The sequence below is a fragment of the Quercus suber genome, unplaced genomic scaffold (genome assembly GCF_002906115.3).
Source record: "Quercus suber isolate HL8 unplaced genomic scaffold, Cork oak 2.0 scaffold_405, whole genome shotgun sequence".
NCBI lineage: Eukaryota > Viridiplantae > Streptophyta > Magnoliopsida > Fagales > Fagaceae > Quercus > Quercus suber.
The window spans coordinates 535,175-552,794 of record NW_027069856.1 but is presented as its reverse complement, the minus strand read 5'-3'; the positions used below and the strand labels follow the sequence as shown (position 1 = coordinate 552,794).

General features: G+C 32.6%; 1 protein-coding gene across 1 annotated transcript; it reads left to right on the top strand.

Moving 5' to 3' along the window:
- The first annotated feature begins 9,225 nt into the window (after positions 1–9,225).
- Positions 9,226–14,612, top strand: LOC112032542 (uncharacterized). Its single transcript, XM_024065310.2, has 10 exons — positions 9,226–9,532; positions 10,181–10,269; positions 10,362–10,618; positions 11,595–11,721; positions 12,444–12,518; positions 12,612–12,735; positions 12,841–13,286; positions 13,416–13,552; positions 14,062–14,148; positions 14,324–14,612. Exons 2-10 carry the CDS (start codon positions 10,249–10,251, stop codon positions 14,433–14,435), a joined length of 1,386 nt encoding a protein of 461 aa, XP_023921078.2. The 5' UTR covers positions 9,226–9,532; positions 10,181–10,248; the 3' UTR covers positions 14,436–14,612.
- The last annotated feature ends 3,008 nt before the right edge of the window (positions 14,613–17,620 follow it).

The following is a 17,620-nucleotide window of genomic DNA, read 5'->3' as shown; positions in this document are numbered from 1 at the left end:
TTTTTTTTAAAGAAAAAAAAAAAAGATATATAGGTTGTGTTTGGCATTGGCTTAAAAAGCCTTTTTTTTTTTTTTTATAACTATTAGCTCTTTTTTTTTTCTACTATTTATAGGTTATATTGCATTTTTTGGTACTATTCATGAGTCTCATGGTACTATTTTAGCTATCTTTCAACTTTATTTACAGTACTTTTAGTAAATATTTTTAGTTTCAGCTAAATAATCTGTTCCTAAATTGACTCACTGTCTAGAATCTAGACTAATTGTTGACCCCTTGCATGGTTTTTATTTTTTATTTATAAATATTATAAGCAAACACATTCTCAATATATATATATATATATATTAAGCAAACATGTTTCAAAATAGTGTTTGTTATCTAAAAGAAGAAGTATTATTTATTATTATATAATGAAGTTTTTTATGTGCTGTGTATTCAAGAGTTAGACTTTTTGGATATACATTACTGTAAATTTTTTTAAAAAAAAACCTTCTCCCCTCTCCCTATGTGTGTGTTAAAATAATTAGTATTCTAAAAAAAAAATTATGTTATTCTTTTATTATTTTAAAATTCAGCCTCTTTTAATTTGTGGTTGATGAATCTGATTATAAGTTTTTATATATGTATATATACACTTGTACAATTTGATCGTCGCTCAATAATTTGTTCCGAATATGTTGATTGACCTTCTAATAATTCATAAGATAAATAAATAAATAAATAAAATAGATCACCTAATCAAGCTAACCATGGGGAAAAAATTATACACACCCTAAGTTAATACTCCAATAGTAGTCATATAAGATTTGTTATTTAACACGCACAAAAAGAGAATGGGAAAAAAAAGTGAAAGAAGTGATATAAGTTAGCCTTTCATTCCTTTATGATCATTATATTCTATTCTCTTATGAACTCTCAAAAAATGCCGACTTTGCTCTAGTAACGTTGTTTGTATTTTTTTGAAAATACGTGTGGGTGAAAAAAATGTGTAGAAATACGTGTAATGTCGTTTAAACACTGAAAACTGTTATTCAAAATACACTATCAAACACCCCTATAACTATAGTTGTGGGGAATTTTTCCTTTCTTTTCTTTTTAAGATAAGTAACTATCCCACTTGAAGTGTAGTACAAAAGGACACATGAATTAAGACCTTCTCTTCTCTTTTCATGTGTATGTATTAAAATACTTAGTATTCTTTAAAAAAAAAAATGCCACATGAATTAGATTATTTCATAAATTTTATAAACTATTATGTATTAGATTAGTTCACGCGTTTATTTTCAAAAGTAAGTTGATATAAACAATTTATGGGCATTGCATATCTTTGCATTTGGAAGAACAACATTTTTTCTTTTAAGTTTTGAAATCGTTGATGCACAATAATGTTACCTTTTTTCTACTTTGTTTCTCATATCAATTTCAGCATTTTTCTACCATTTCGCATTGACCAAAAAAAAAACCAAAATTTATTTTAACTCGTGTAATAGCACTCATACTAGTCATTGCAAAATAGAAAAAGTGGTCAGTTTTACACATTTTACCCTGATGAGGACTACGCTAACAACATGCTTGGTCACGACTAAGTACATATACATGGTCTCACCTTCCTCTGGTCGATGATAGGACATAAGCATTGGCCATATAAGCTTTCAACTTTGAGAATGCTCGGCCACATTCGTCGGTCCACTAGAAATTCTTCAATTTTTTCAATAATTGAAAGAAAGATCTGCACTTATCCGCCGATTTAGAGATGAATTGGTTGAGGGAAGTGATCATGCCAATGAGTCATTGTACTTCCTTGGGATTCCTCAGCGGGTGGAGGCATTGTATGGCAGTGATCTGATATGGGTTGACTTCTATGACTCGGTAATAATTGTAATGAAGTTTGGAGCTGCTGGCTGAGTTTATAGGCTTTCCCTTTTATTAAAAGCTTATCTAGCCTGCAACATAGTTCCTTGGCCCGAGCTTAACCTTTTATCTTCATTACCCTAAAGTCATGTGTATCGTGGCCCTTGGGTATGGACCAATCCCCCATAATTATGATTTAGGATAGAACTTTTAGCCAAACCAGGTTGGAGGAATCTTCAACCCAATACATGGTGGTTCATAAAATCACACGTGTATTATATCATATGATTCATTAAAATAATCTAAAAAGCCACATGACTATTAAATCGATCATATGATAAAAATGCATGTTGATACTCATTTGGCATGATACATAGTGAATTGGATGCTTACAACTTTTTTTTGATAAGAGAATGCTTACAACTTATACAGTAGTTTGTTGGGAGTTGCTTTCACAATACAAAATTAACGAAGTTTTGCGGGATATAATTAGTGGTAGACATAAAGAAGATGTCAGCGACATTGTATGAGTCATTTAATAGCGTTCTGTGGGATAATTTGTTGTGTACATGCTATTGAGCACTTATTGAGAATATTAGTCGTACTTGTTAAGTAAAAGTACACTATAAATTGAAACTCTTTAAAAAAACAAAAACATTTGAGTAAGTGGAGTCATAATCTTTGTCAACGAGGGCTTTTGATAAAACTCCAAAAAAGTGAAATATTATACATAATAATATGAGAAGAATGTGTTTTGAAGGGAGAGAGTGAGTTGATGGATGTATATTTTATGGTTTTTTTAGAGGCTCAGTGTATGAGATTGAGAATGGAAAAATGAGAATGAGGCATAATAAATTGATGTTCTTTGATTGCCCCTCCTATTATACAATTGCTTTAGGTCCACCTATATAATGGGTATGATTTGGTCTTTGTAAAATAGAGATGCCCTTGGTATGTTGTAAAAAAAAATGTATTTATATCATAAATTCTTAATCGGTTTAGGATGCTTTTTACGTTGGGTAGAGGATTGCAGTAGACTTGGCTTTGTTACTCAGTTGAGAAATTATTAAGGTGAAAGTAACAAATGGTTTTAGCTACAAAAGGGAGAGATGTTTTATTAGTAAACCAATTAATAGTAGTTGGCTGTAATTAATATATTGGATAACAATTTATATTAATGGAAAAACTGAGAGGAAACAAAAGGAAAGATTAGTACATTTGATCAATTAGATTATATTTTTTTATCCTTTCAAATTTATTTTAATATTTTCATATTATGATTTTATATTTTAAGATGGTGGTTCTTTTATTTGTAAATATTTTTAATTTTGAATGTCTACTTGAAAATATTAATCTGGATATGAAAAAAAAATTAAAAAATACATAAAAAGTAATTGAATCTTGTGGAAGCAAGAAATTAACCGGAGCCTGATTGCTTGCTTAAAAACACAATTAATTTACATTACAGGCTTAAATTAATCCACAATGGAAAATTTGAACAAGAATCCAAAGACTGTCTCACTCTTATAAAAGTATGTAAAAAGGATCTTATTCATATGATTTTCATTGTTACAATTCTCACTCTGTGTATATTTCCCCCTTTCGTTTGTATTCTCTTCCTTTTTATACTCTTCCTCCTCCTTCTTCTCATCCTTATCTAGTGCTTGATTCTCCTTATTTTCTTCTCTAGCATGTGCCATTGTAGGTGTTGTCTTGGTTTGGTTGGGTAGCCTTCTGTCCCATTAGGCTCTTCTTTTCTTGAGGTCATAATGAATAAAAACTTTAGGGCTTCTTGTTTTATTCTGATAAGTTATTTGTTGCATTAAATGCTATTGTGTCAGGTGGATCACTATAGATTTATTAGGAAGATCTGGAAGGCTCCCTCGAATGCTATGTGTACTATGATGGATTTATCAGGAAAATCTGGAGGGCTTTCTTGGACGCTATACTATTTCAATGGGATGTCTTTGGTAGTTCAGACATCCTCGAATATTGTGCGTACCTCGGTGGGATGCCTTTGGTATTTTGTCTATGGGCATTTACCTTGGATGGTTCATGTTGTCCATTCATGCTTGGATTGAGGGTGATGGGCCTTGTTTGGTTGATTTCCTGAGTTCAGGATCTTAGGGGTACTTTTTATGATTTCTTGTTTCATCTGTTACCCTTGTTGTAGGGTATGTGCTTCCATAGTTGGGCTCCATTCCTTAAAATGACATGTTCTGGGCCTGTCCCAATCTAAGGTCTAGTGTTTACTTGAGTTTTTAGTGCCACATCCCTACAAATCTCTATTAGGATCTATTGATAAATTTGTTACTAGAAATGTAAAAAAATATAACAAAAAATAATTTAAATTTTATAAGTTAACAATAAATTCATTAAAAAAATTTATAATATAATGAAATAATACAACAGAAAAATTACAATGAAAATAATTCAAAATGCAACACAGCAATTATTGATTATATATGTAAGAACCAAATTTGAGTTCTTAGCTCGAACAGTGTATGGACCTAAGCCCAAAAAGCTCAAAACAATGAATTTGTAGAGGATGAATTAGAAAACTGGGTTTCAATGAATTAGACAAATACTCAGGTAAATTTAGATGACAAGAGAATGTAAATAAAAAATGTTATACTGAAGAAAATCATCCTCGACAATGTCCAAGGAGATCTATTCTTATATAATTCTTTCACGTTTGATTACAAAGTCAATTCTAGATGTTACAGTGTTTATTTCTAAGTTTCTCAATCCCCTTCACTGTGGAGTGTTTCTTCCACTATATAGTTCTCTTCAAATAATCTTGGCCCTCCACTTGTTGATCATCCAAGCTGATACTTGAGTGCTTATCCCATCGAACACATTTTCAGGCTCTCTATGCGTTGGGGCAGCCAACGCTACACTGTTCAGGAGTCTTCTCCACGTAAATGTAGCTAGAAAGTTAGCTACAGAGCATTTAATGCGATGGTAGTAGCATTCCCTTAAGATATTCTAGGACTCGTCATTGTCTAGTGTCTTTGCAATGCTCATCCGCACCAACAAAACTTCCTGGAACGTTACCTTGGCTAACAGACTACCTCTTCGAACCTCAAATTTGTCTAGCTGAGAAGGCATCTATCCTCGGCCCATCCTGTTGAGCCATTATGACCAAAACTAACTTCTCTTTTTGCCAACATGGGCTCTTTTGACAACGTTTACCCTCCTCGGATGCCTTCAATCCTTGGCTTGGGCCTTAGGTCTATTATATACATAAATATTGGGCTTCGAGGCCTAATACCCCTACAATATACAAATAATAGATTCTTTACTATATGCATGTATCGCTTACATAATTTTTTTAACAATACTTGTTGTAGTTGTTTTTGTAATATATATATATATATATATATAGGGTTGGGTTCAAGTTACACCAAGTGTAATTCTAAGTAATATTATACCACTTAATACTTTTTAATTGGATGTGAATTTTAACAAATCAACCATTGGATTACATTATCTCTGTATATTATCGATATTTGCAAAATTTCAAGGTGATCAAAGATCAATAGACATGTTATCAATCAATTATTTAAATTCAAGTTTTTATAGTTTAAAATATTGCGTAAAATATGAGTTTATAGATCGAATAGTAAATAACATTTGATTGGTATAAAAATTGGCATGCATGTTAAAAACATATAGAACATGTAATCAAACGATAAGATTTTCAAAATATGAATTCAATAACATGTTAGTGGGTGATGTAACATTACTTAGAGTTACACTAAGTGTAACTTGAACCCAACCCATATATATATATATATATATAATCGATAAACTTTTACTTAAGTTTGATTAGTCAATATAATCAATTAAAAATGAGTTCTTAAAATTAAGTACAAAAACTTAATTAGTAACTTTGTATTTTAAAAGGCAAAAATAACATATTTTAAATAAACATTTATAACATTTAAAGTTAAATAAATATTATTTATTGGAGTCCTGTGAGATGAGTATTGAGAAGTGAGGAGTGCACAAATTNAACATTTTTTCTTTTAAGTTTTGAAATTGTTGATGCATAGTAATGCTACCTTTTTTCTACTTTGTTTCTCATATCAATTTCAGCATTTTTCTACCATTTCGCATTGACCAAAAAAAAAACCAAAATTTATTTTAACTCGTGTAATAGCACTCATACTAGTCATTGCAAAATAGAAAAAGTGGTCAGTTTTACACATTTTACCCTGATGAGGACTACGCTAACAACATGCTTGGTCACGACTAAGTACATATACATGGTCTCACCTTCCTCTGGTCGATGCTAGGACATAAGCATTGGCCATATAAGCTTTCAACTTTGAGAATGCTCGGCCACATTCGTCGGTCCACTAGAAATTCTTCAATTTTTTCAATAATTGAAAGAAAGATCTGCACTTATCCGCCGATTTAGAGATGAATTGGTTGAGGGAAGTGATCATGCCAATGAGTCATTGTACTTCCTTGGGATTCCTCAGCGGGTGGAGGCATTGTATGGCAGTGATCTGATATGGGTTGACTTCTATGACTCGGTAATAATTGTAATGAAGTTTGGAGCTGCTGGCTGAGTTTATAGGCTTTCCCTTTTATTAAAAGCTTATCTAGCCTGCAACATAGTTCCTTGGCCCGAGCTTAACCTTTTATCTTCATTACCCTAAAGTCATGTGTATCGTGGCCCTTGGGTATGGACCAATCCCCATAATTATGATTTAGGATAGAACTTTTAGCCAAACCAGGTTGGAGGAATCTTCAACCCAATACATGGTGGTTCATAAAATCACACGTGTATTATATCATATGATTCATTAAAATAATCTAAAAAGCCACATGACTATTAAATCGATCATCTGATAAAAATGCATGTTGATACTCATTTGGCATGATACATAGTGAATTGGATGCTTACAACTTTTTTTGATAAGAGAATGCTTACAACTTATACAGTAGTTTGTTGGGAGTTGCTTTCACAATACAAAATTAACGAAGTTTTGCGGGATATAATTAGTGGTAGACATAAAGAAGATGTCAGCGACATTGTATGAGTCATTTAATAGCGTTCTGTGGGATAATTTGTTGTGTACATGCTATTGAGCACTTATTGAGAATATTACACTATAAATTGAAACTCTTTAAAAAAACAAAAACATTTGAGTAAGTGGAGTCATAATCTTTGTCAACGAGGGCTTTTGATAAAACTCCAAAAAAGTGAAATATTATACATAATAATATGAGAAGAATGTGTTTTGAAGGGAGAGAGTGAGTTGATGGATGTATATTTTATGGTTTTTTTAGAGGCTCAGTGTATGAGATTGAGAATGGAAAAATGAGAATGAGGCATAATAAATTGATGTTCTTTGATTGCCCCTCCTATTATACAATTGCTTTAGGTCCACCTATATAATGGGTATGATTTGGTCTTTGTAAAATAGAGATGCCCTTGGTATGTTGTAAAAAAAAATGTATTTATATCATAAATTCTTAATCGGTTTAGGATGCTTTTTACGTTGGGTAGAGGATTGCAGTAGACTTGGCTTTGTTACTCAGTTGAGAAATTATTAAGGTGAAAGTAACAAATGGTTTTAGCTACAAAAGGGAGAGATGTTTTATTAGTAAACCAATTAATAGTAGTTGGCTGTAATTAATATATTGGATAACAATTTATATTAATGGAAAAACTGAGAGGAAACAAAAGGGAAAGATCGTGTATATGCGACATCCTTGAGTCAACCTTTTGATTCGTGTATTCCAAAGTGACACATTAACTAAGAAGGAGATGGCTACCATGTCTGTCACTCATCAAAAACCTATTGCTGCTCAGATTGTCTCTGATATTAGGCCATGAGTTACATGATGGATAGTAGAAAAAGATGATATATAAAATTATTGGCTTCAACATGATTGTCATGGTTAATTGAGCTCATTATTTAATCGTGGTAGTTGCCTTTGAACTTGTCATGCAAATAATTTGGCTTTTGACATGCATTATATGTACAAGTTGATTTGCAAATTATTGTATTTAAAAAAGGAGAAAGAAAGATAAAGAAGAAACATGAATTGAGCTTGTCACAAAAGACTGTGAAAGTTGTTTAAGATTGTTTTAGTTGTAAATAACTACAATATCAATATTTATATAACTATAGAGGTATTTTTATAGTCAATTTATAAATTTAATTTTTGCTCATGTTAATTTTTTATTTTACTTCCCTTTCATCATATTTAATTCAATTCCAATGGTTTTAGTTCTTAATACAATTTGAAATTTTTGTATATCATATTTATGAGTGAAACGAGTATGTAATGAGATTCGTAAACATAAATCAAATTTAGCTAATAATTTTATAACTCGATTGGTTGACACTTCCTGGTATTTATAATGGAAATATCTATTATTCAAATCCCCCAATCTCCCAACTATTGAATTAAAAAAAGAAGAAGAAAAAAGATGCATTTTGGAGCATGTATTGTTTATGCAAATTATCCAACAAGGTAAAAGTTAGAAAACAAAGCCGACTTTAGGTTTAGGCCATTGCCTAAAGCTCTCTATTTTAGACAAAAAAATCCCTAAAATGTTGATAAGTAATAATAATAATAATAATTATAATAATAATAACCCACACTTAGGTAATACACTCTCTTCCCCATCCTGAAAAGGTTGCCCAAATTGTGAACCAATAGAAATGAAATTTTATTGAAATGCTATATTGTTTCATTAGTCATATTATCAAGATGTTAGCAAAACCTAAATGCAAAATTGTAACTAGCAATTTTGTGTCTCAAAAAGGAAAAAATAATAGATTTTTTTTAAAAAAAAGTATAATATAAAAAGTGAAATAAATATAATTTAATTGAAATTAAATTCAAATATATAGTTTGTTTGTTAAATATTCATACGAAACAATATCATGTATAGCTCTAAATTTATGAAAACTAAACTGGAAAAGTTTCTGATAGCTAAATAAAAAACCTGTGATTCCCGCTTATACAAAAAATTATTAGCATCTTGGTCCGATGATAATAACACAATTATCATAAGCAAACGTCATAGGTTAAAACTTTAATATTAAAAAAAAACATTTAGCATAAATATAATTTAATCCCTTCAGAAAATAAATAAATAAAATCAAATTAGGAACATAGAAACATACCTTAATTAAGCAATAAAATCTATTCCATAATTTCCTTTTTTTTTAAAAAATCTATTCCATAAGAGGACCATTTGATAGATAATTACATGATTGGGTTTTTAAAAATGGCTGATTTGCTTGCCTTCTGTCTTCCACCTATGCCAGTTGCCAACGAAGCTGAACCTTAACATAATAATAAACAATTAAAAAAAAATTAATAGAAATGTGTCCTATACAAACTCGGTACTCCAACTCAAACTCGGAGTGGGACTCAGGGTGTGCGTACTACGCCCCTCAGTGCACGTTAGCAATCCGCCGCTTTGTCTCTGGGTCCTTCCGTTTCCACTCTCTCTCTCTTTATTCCTCAAACCTCACCCGTACAAGCCATCCTTCATTCGCTCATTCGCTCAGTTTTAAGCTTTATCTCAGCTCGCTTTGCTCTCTCTCTTCGCGTGCCTATTCGTCCTTCATCGGATTAGGGTTTTTTCACTGTGAAAATCGCGAAATTTCGATCCAAATCCGCCGATTTTCGGCCTAATTTCAGGTAATTTATCGATTTCGCATCGGATCTGAAATTTTCGATTGATTTGAATTCGGTTTCTGCTTTTTTTCATTAAAAAATATACAGATTGCATCAGATGGTTGAATTAGAACTTCGTTTCAGAAAATTAGGGTTCTTTTTCTTCTTCTTCTTTTTCTTATTTTTTGAGATTTTCGATCAAAATTGCATAAATTTGATTTTTTTTTTTCATTATCAAACCTAGGGTTCGGTTCGATTTATTAGCAATCAATTAAAATATTTACTTCTCGAATAAAAGATTTATTTTCTTTTGGGAAAAACAGAGATTTTATCGTAAAGTTCGCATCGTTTGTAAATCTCTGTGAGCTGATTTTTTTTTTTTTTTGGTTGTTGTTGTTGTTAAACTGACCATCTGGGATTGATAAATTGTTCAACTTTATTAGATATTTGTTTGTGGATATTAGTCCTCTGATTGATGAATTTGATTTTCTCTTTAAAACGGAAGCAATCTGATTCAACTTTCTTCTTTGCATTCCGTTTATGAAATAATAATTTTTAAAAATTCGAATTAACTTTATTTTTATAACCAAAGAACTTGAATTGGCTTTAGTCCTCGTTAAATTTCCAGAAATTTCCTTGATTTAATTTAATTTAATTTTTCTGGGGTTTCAGGTGCTCAATACATTTAAGTGGTGATTGGCTTATTGTCTAAACAATCCAATTGGCGATTCAAAATCGAGATGCGGGGATATGATAGAGAAGTAAGCAGACTTGGGTCTTTGTTGAATTATTTATTTTTGTTTTCTTACTTTTTTTTTTGAGAGGCATTTGATAACTGTTTTGGTTGATGTAGGAATTACATGGAGGTCTGGAAGATTATGATGAGTATGAGGAGGAAGGTGAAGAGCTAGAGGAAGATGTTGGAGAGGCAGGAGAGGAGGAAGAATATGAAGGAGAAGAAGAGGAAGATCCTAAGCCTACTAAGGAGGAGATAGAATACCTTGAATTGAGGCAACGATTGAAAGAACAAATCAGAAAGCAAATGAAGCAAGATACTAGTTCTTCTCACAACAGCTCCAATGACAAAAAGAAGAAACTTCCATATGATAAGTGAGTGATGTGCCTATTTCTTCTAACATTACATAACTATCCATTTTTAATTATTTTAGCTTGTCACAGCCCTCTTCTTCTTCTTCTTCTTCTTTGGTTTTTTATTTTTATTTTTTTATTTTAATTTTTAATTTTTAATTTTTTTAATTTTCTTTTCTTGTTTTATGTGATCAACTTTAGACTCTTTAATGGAAACAGCCTACTAACTCAATTTGTCACAATGTAATTTGATCACAACGATGGATTTCATTCCTGGCAGAAGTTTTCCCCCATAGTTTGGCTACATTTTGGTTTCAGTATTAATTAGGAGATCAGCAATTTTTGACATTGGACTCTTTTAGTTCATTCATCCTTTTAATGAAAAAAGCAGAAACTACCTGAAAATACGCCGAAAATTGGGGAATTTTGATCAAAATTCCGTGATTTTCAGAGTGAAAGGTGTTCAACTATTTCAATGGGTAATGCACAGGCTGAGACTGTAGTACAAGACTGTTTGGATTGACAAGCCACTGTTGCGTTGGAAATTTTCGGGAAATTAGGACCAAGACTGGTGGCTAGTGGGAACAGGATAATGGTTGAGTATGTCGGAACTCTTCCACTCCTCTTCCTTGGCCATAATCCATCACACGTTGACATGCATGTTTGTGTGTTAACACAATGCTGTGTTTGGTAACATTACAATGGTAAATTTATACTCTTCACTATTGGGCAAAATTGAAGAGAGATATGTCCTCACGTCTGCCCTGTCCCACTGATTAGGATAATATTTGGTATGGCAATAGTATGAGTTTGCATTCAAATAATATGGTTATGTTTTATGTTATTTGATGTTTAGGTTTTATTTATTTTTTATTTTTTATAATAACAATAATAATTTTTTTATGTTTCTTTTGGATATCAGTAAATGAATTTTACAAGTGAAATAGATTCCTAATTTTTTTTGTTTTTATTTTTGTGTTTTTGCTTGTTTCTGCAGTTATGGATCCTTCTTTGGCCCATCTCAACCGGTTATTGCTCAAAGAGTAATACAAGAAAGCAAGTCGTTGTTAGAAAACCCGCATTTGGCATCCAGAGTTTCAAAATCCCACCATGGTGTATCTACTGTAAGCTTCTCTTTTCTGATATTTTATAGCCTGTATGCTTCAAATCTGATCTTTGTTATGCATGTTTACTGAGGTGTTTGTCTCACATTTGATGGGACTACCTCTGGGGCACTCATCCAAGTGATTTGCTATGTTCATTTAACCAGTTATGTTATATTGACTTATTTGGGATAATTAATAAAATATTTGGTTTCTTCAAGAGCATGAATGAACATGCTTTTACATAATTGATACCTATTATAAACTGAAATATCAAAAGTGTAATTGTATGTCCATTTTTATCTTTCTAGTAATTTGTATCCTTCTTGGCTGCATAATACACCTTTCTTCTAACAGTTTATTTATAACTTGCATTAGCAAATGGTCTTTCTTATCCAGTTACTTCATATTGCTCTCAACTCAGCTTGTTAAGGACAAGAACGTTTTTGACTTTTATCTTGTTTTTCAAAACGATTGTTACACTAAAATCAATAATGATCAGGGATTTAATGATTCAGTATAATCTCATATTCTAGAGGTTGATTTGCATGGTCAAGATGTTTCCTAGATGTTTTTTGGTGGCTTTCTTGCTCCGTGACACTTTTCCGATTCCTTTGCCACGAGTAATGGATTGTGACATTGGGAATATTTGCAGAATGCAAATGCTCTGAAGTTTTCTGTTTTTGCTTTTAACTTTATATTAGATGTAATATTTATCTTGATGATCTTACCTGCCCTTGCAGGACAAGAAGAGTTCTTCAGCTGCTACTGGTTCAAAACCTGGATCACGTGACCAGCTACCCAAAGTCAGAAGTGAGGTATTTATAGAGCAATCTGTTTTGTGTTGGTGTTGAACATTGACAATAGCTTTTGAACTGTTTTCACCAATGAAATTAATTTTTTATATGCAGCTAAAAACTAAAGTCCAAAAACTTAAGCATACAAGAGATTACTCCTTCCTATTATCTGAGGACACAGAGCTCCCAATTCCTAATAAAGAACCTCCACCTAGAAAAGTCTCCGTTCCGCATTCTGGTGTGTTGCTGCTTTACTAGATCTATCTAGCACTTTGGTTTATCGTGCTTAAATCATACTATTTTCATTGAGGAAACTTATACAGGTTTTTTGCTGATGTTGAAGAGCCTGCGTCATCTCAAGTGCCATTGAAGAGTAAGCAACCTTTGGGCAATAGTGGCAGACATGTTCATGGCAGTCATGAAGAAAGGAAAACGGTTTCTATGAATGGCCACTTGTATCCTAAAGCAGGGCCCAACAAGTCAACTTCTGTTAGTAAACCTAATTCAGCCTCTGTAGATTCTAAGAAACAGCTTGGTAGCAATAATGGGAATGGGCCTGGCCGGCCCTTGGCGCCAAAAGGCTTGCCTTTGAAGAAGCCTGTTGCTACCATGGAGAAGAAGGCTTCTGCACCAGTTGCAAGACATTCCATGGCTGGTGTGCAGAAACCACTCCCTTCAAAAGTGCACCCATCTATTTCAAAGCAGCGTTTGGAACCGAGAAAGGGATTACAAGAACCTAATAGGTCTAAAATGTTGCCAAAACAGTCAATGACATCATCTAAACCACAGGTTTTTGCCTATTCCTTTTCACATGCACACTCGCACACCACTAACTTGCCTTGACAGTGTTTTTAGGAAATTATGCTGCAATTATTTGTAGATTCATAATGTCTGCTCCCTTTGATGAATTTTTAACAGATGAACAAGCCACAAAAGAAAATTCCATCACATCTTAGTTCACAAGAGCATCGCCCAAAGAAAAAGCCTGTGAAACGGTATCCTGATGATGGGGATGAGGATGAAAATGCTATTAGTTTAATCAGACAAATGTTCGGGTAGAGTTTTCTTCCCCCTTCTACTTATTCAATACTCTTTTACTGGGTATAATATAATGGTGTGAAGAAGTCTGAAATTTATTTCAAAAATTCATTTGCAGTGGTCAATTCATTTTCATGCTAGATTTTTTTTTTTGTTCTTCTGGAGTGTGTATTGTTGTTTATATGAAAAAGAAAATTACTTGGTTAAAAGTTAAAACTGCTTTTTGAACTTGGTTAAAGGTAATGATTAAATCTTTTGTTAGAGTTGTACAACAGTTTGGGGAAATTGATTTGAATTGTTGTTTGGTCAAGGGACTGGGACATTGGGGTAAACCTGGGTTTGACATTGACCTAGAGTTGAACATAACTGCCAATTGACGTGGGTTTGACTTTGTCCTAGGGTTAATCAGAACTGCCAATTGCAGCAACTAGTTTGGTGCTTCTGGATGTTGAATTAATATTATAGTGTATATATATACATAAAATCTGTGTCTTATGTCTGAATCAAGAACTTGTGTATTTTGCAGGTACAATCCCGGCAGGTATCGTGATGAAGGTGATGATAGTGATATGGAAGCAAACTTTGAGGATATCATGAAAGAGGAGAAAAGAAGGTTTGCACTGTTTTACTTTCTTTATATCTTTACTCCATTTTAATTAAATCATATTCACTGTGATTCCTTCCATCCCTTTCCCTCTCATATAAATTATTTTCTGTTTTATATCTGAGCTTTTCCTCCTCCTCCTCCGCCTTGGTTACATTTTAATTTTGAATGTGTTCCTCAACAGTGCAAAAATTGCAAGGGAGGAAGATGAAGAACAACTTCGCTTGATAGAGGAAGAAGAGGAAAGGGAGCGGCAGGCACGGATGAGAAAGTTAAAGAAGCGTAAGCTGGGCTAGTAGTGACCTGTAGGGAATTTAATCTGTTAGGACATTTCTCTGCTTTATGAAGTTCCTCCTCATTCTATCATATCACCATTTTGTTGTAGCTGGATTTTTTTTTTGGGCACAAAATCTGCTGAATTATATTTTACTTGTTCATTCAGTTGTTAAGATTAATATATTGCCGATTTTTCATGTTTTTGGCTAGGAGGCGTGGAACACCGACATGGGCTTCACTAAGTCTAGATGCATAACAAATTTCATAAATTTTTTTTTCCAACTGTTGAGGTGATGGGTTATGATTAGTAAACAATAAAAATGATGTCAGTAGGATCTAAGGTGAGAGTGATGTTATATTAATTACAATCTGTCATCTTAAAAGTTGCGAAATGTTGTAAATATGTTTTAGATTATGTTTTTTTGGCTGAGAATGTTTTAGATTATGTTCAAAAGTTATCTATTTTGCACAAGTCATTCACACCGCCAAGTGGCATTGTCAAATCAGCAAAATATTATTAAAAAAAAATGCTAAAGTATAAATTACATCTTTGAAATTTGGGAGTATTTAAATTTCAAGCACCGAAGATTTAGAATTTTAATTTTACAATCTTAAAAAGACTTTAAAAAATAAAAATAAATCTTTAAAATCTGTTAAATTGATTAAATTATAGTTTTAACTTTAAAACTTTTTATTAAATGATATAAGTAATAAGATGCCAAATTTAAGCTAAAATGAGATATCACCACGGGGGACGAGCATGTTGGGGAGCATAGTAAGAGAGTTTGTTTGGATATTGTTTATTTTGTTGAAAATTGAAAACTTATTGCGAAAAACATTGTAATAAAGTATTTTTTAATGATAAATAGTGTCATGGGTCATGAACGGTGCAGCTTATCTGCATTTTTCTTGAGCTTTTAGCTGGGTTATGAACAGTACCATGGGACCTAGCGAAAAACGCAGATACACAAACGCTAACATTCATTTGCACACAAATACACTCTAAGTATTAAGTAATACATGGGACAAAAAAAATTATGGTATGTAATATGTATGCATTTCATTTATGTTTAGAATTTTAAAAAGTGTTAAAAAAATGTTATAAAAATGAAAATGAAAAAAAAAAAAAAACATGCATACGAGTATATTACAAATAAAAATTAAAAAGTTGGGACTAAATAATGGCTATGAGTTAAGTTATTTCTTTTATCATATTCCAATTTAGCAGCATACTTAAATTATCTAACATAGGTTTATGAGATGTTATTAAAAAATCTACCAATTGAGCACTTAATCTACTTAGTATTTTCTTTTTCAATTTTGAGTTTACTTTTTGAGAAAAAACATATGACAACTTAGTAAATGAGTTAATATATTATTTCATTTACTTATTTAGCCCAAAATATTTACAAAAAGTATTTATTATCTCATATTATTATAGTTTAAAATTATATATATATATATATATATATATAAATAACAATAAGATATAATTATTAAAATTACATTATACAAAAATATTAATAGATAAAAAAATAGTTAAAGATTATAATAAAATACAAAAACTTTATTTTATTTTTTTGGTAAAAATAATAAAAATATTGATTATATAATAAATGTGAAGGTAAGCAAGCCAAGGATGGTCTCAAGGTCTATTCAGTTTTGGGATCAATGAGCCGAGGACAAGGAAAGATAATTGTAAGGTTGAAATTTATCAACCATCTTGTTGGCTTTATTCCGTACCAATTTGCTTGCAATTTAGCACTTAGTAACCCTGTATTTAGGTGGGATTCATGTAAGGGTAGTGTATGAAGAGAGTGTAAAGAATTGCTCATCTTTATGCAAAGAAACAGAGACTCGCGGCTAGGACTCACGACTGACTCGCGGCTTGCAAGCCGCAAAATGCTGTGCACGTGAGAAGCATGCGGGAAGGTGAAAGGTCACACCAGTTGTCGCACTACAGAATAAAAGTCCCAGGCTGGCCAGGTCGTTACCTCGCGACTTGAACTTGTGACTTGGACAAGCCGCGAGGACAAGCTGCCAACAACCCTGTTTGGCAAAAACTGACTCTTCGTATTCCAAACACACACCACTATATATAGACCCTTATACCCACGAAATCAAGAGAGCTTCCAGAAAAATTTTTTGTGAGAGCAACCCTAGAGAAAAACAAGATTGCCTCATCCCCAATTTTCACTAAGAGACTCTACAAATTCCTCTACTCTCTTCCTCTCCATTGATACATCCTTGAGAGGTCATTGATCAAATACTTTTCACATCACACCCACGTCTGTGAGAATGTACATTTTGTGCTAAGGGAAGCAGTTTGGAAGGGGCCAATGACTATTAGTTGATGCTATGATTTAGTAGCGAAATTCGGTAAGCTAAAGAAGAAATAGGTTCAGCGCAACCTCGTTGGAACAAGAAGCTTGGAGGGCTTAGGTACACTGGGTAGATTAGGCTTGGAAGGTCTTCTGTTAGTCATGTAACCCAACTGCATTCTTTAGTGGATTATTTACCGCTTGGAGGGCGGTGGAGAGGTTTTATACCGAGGGTTTCGGTTTCCTCTTCGATAACACATCGCGTGTTGTCCTTGTATTTGCATCTCTCTTCCTTTATCTTTGCCTTTTATTTTTTGCTGTGGATGTAATTATAATTGGCTTAAATTGTTTATCAATTCTGTGTTTGGCTTATGTTCATGTTCCGCACATTAATTATTTGATAATTAGCTTGAATTGATTTTTTGTAATTTGGGGTCTAAACTTTCAAAGGTGTTTTACACGCTTTTTGAACTTTCAAAGGTGTTTTACACGCTTTTTGAACTTTCAATTGGTATCAAAGTGGGTACACTCTCTGTGTTTTAAATACCTGAGTGTGATCCTTGACCCTTTTTGAGATGGATAGGTCTTAATCCTTAAATGTTCCACTATTTTTTGATGGTAACAATTATGCTTTCTGGAAAGTTAGAATAATGGCATTTCTATGCTCTATTGATGGCACCGTGTGGGATGCGGTTGAAATAGGTTGGACTAGGCTGGAGGCTGCTAAATCTACTTGGGATAAGGCAGCTCTTGCGGCAGCCAATGCTAATAGTAAAGTTTTAAATGCTATATTCTGTGGTGTGTCTCCAGATGAATTCCACAGGATATCTCACATGACAGTTGCCAAAGAAGTTTGGGAGATTTTGAAGATAACTTATGAGGGG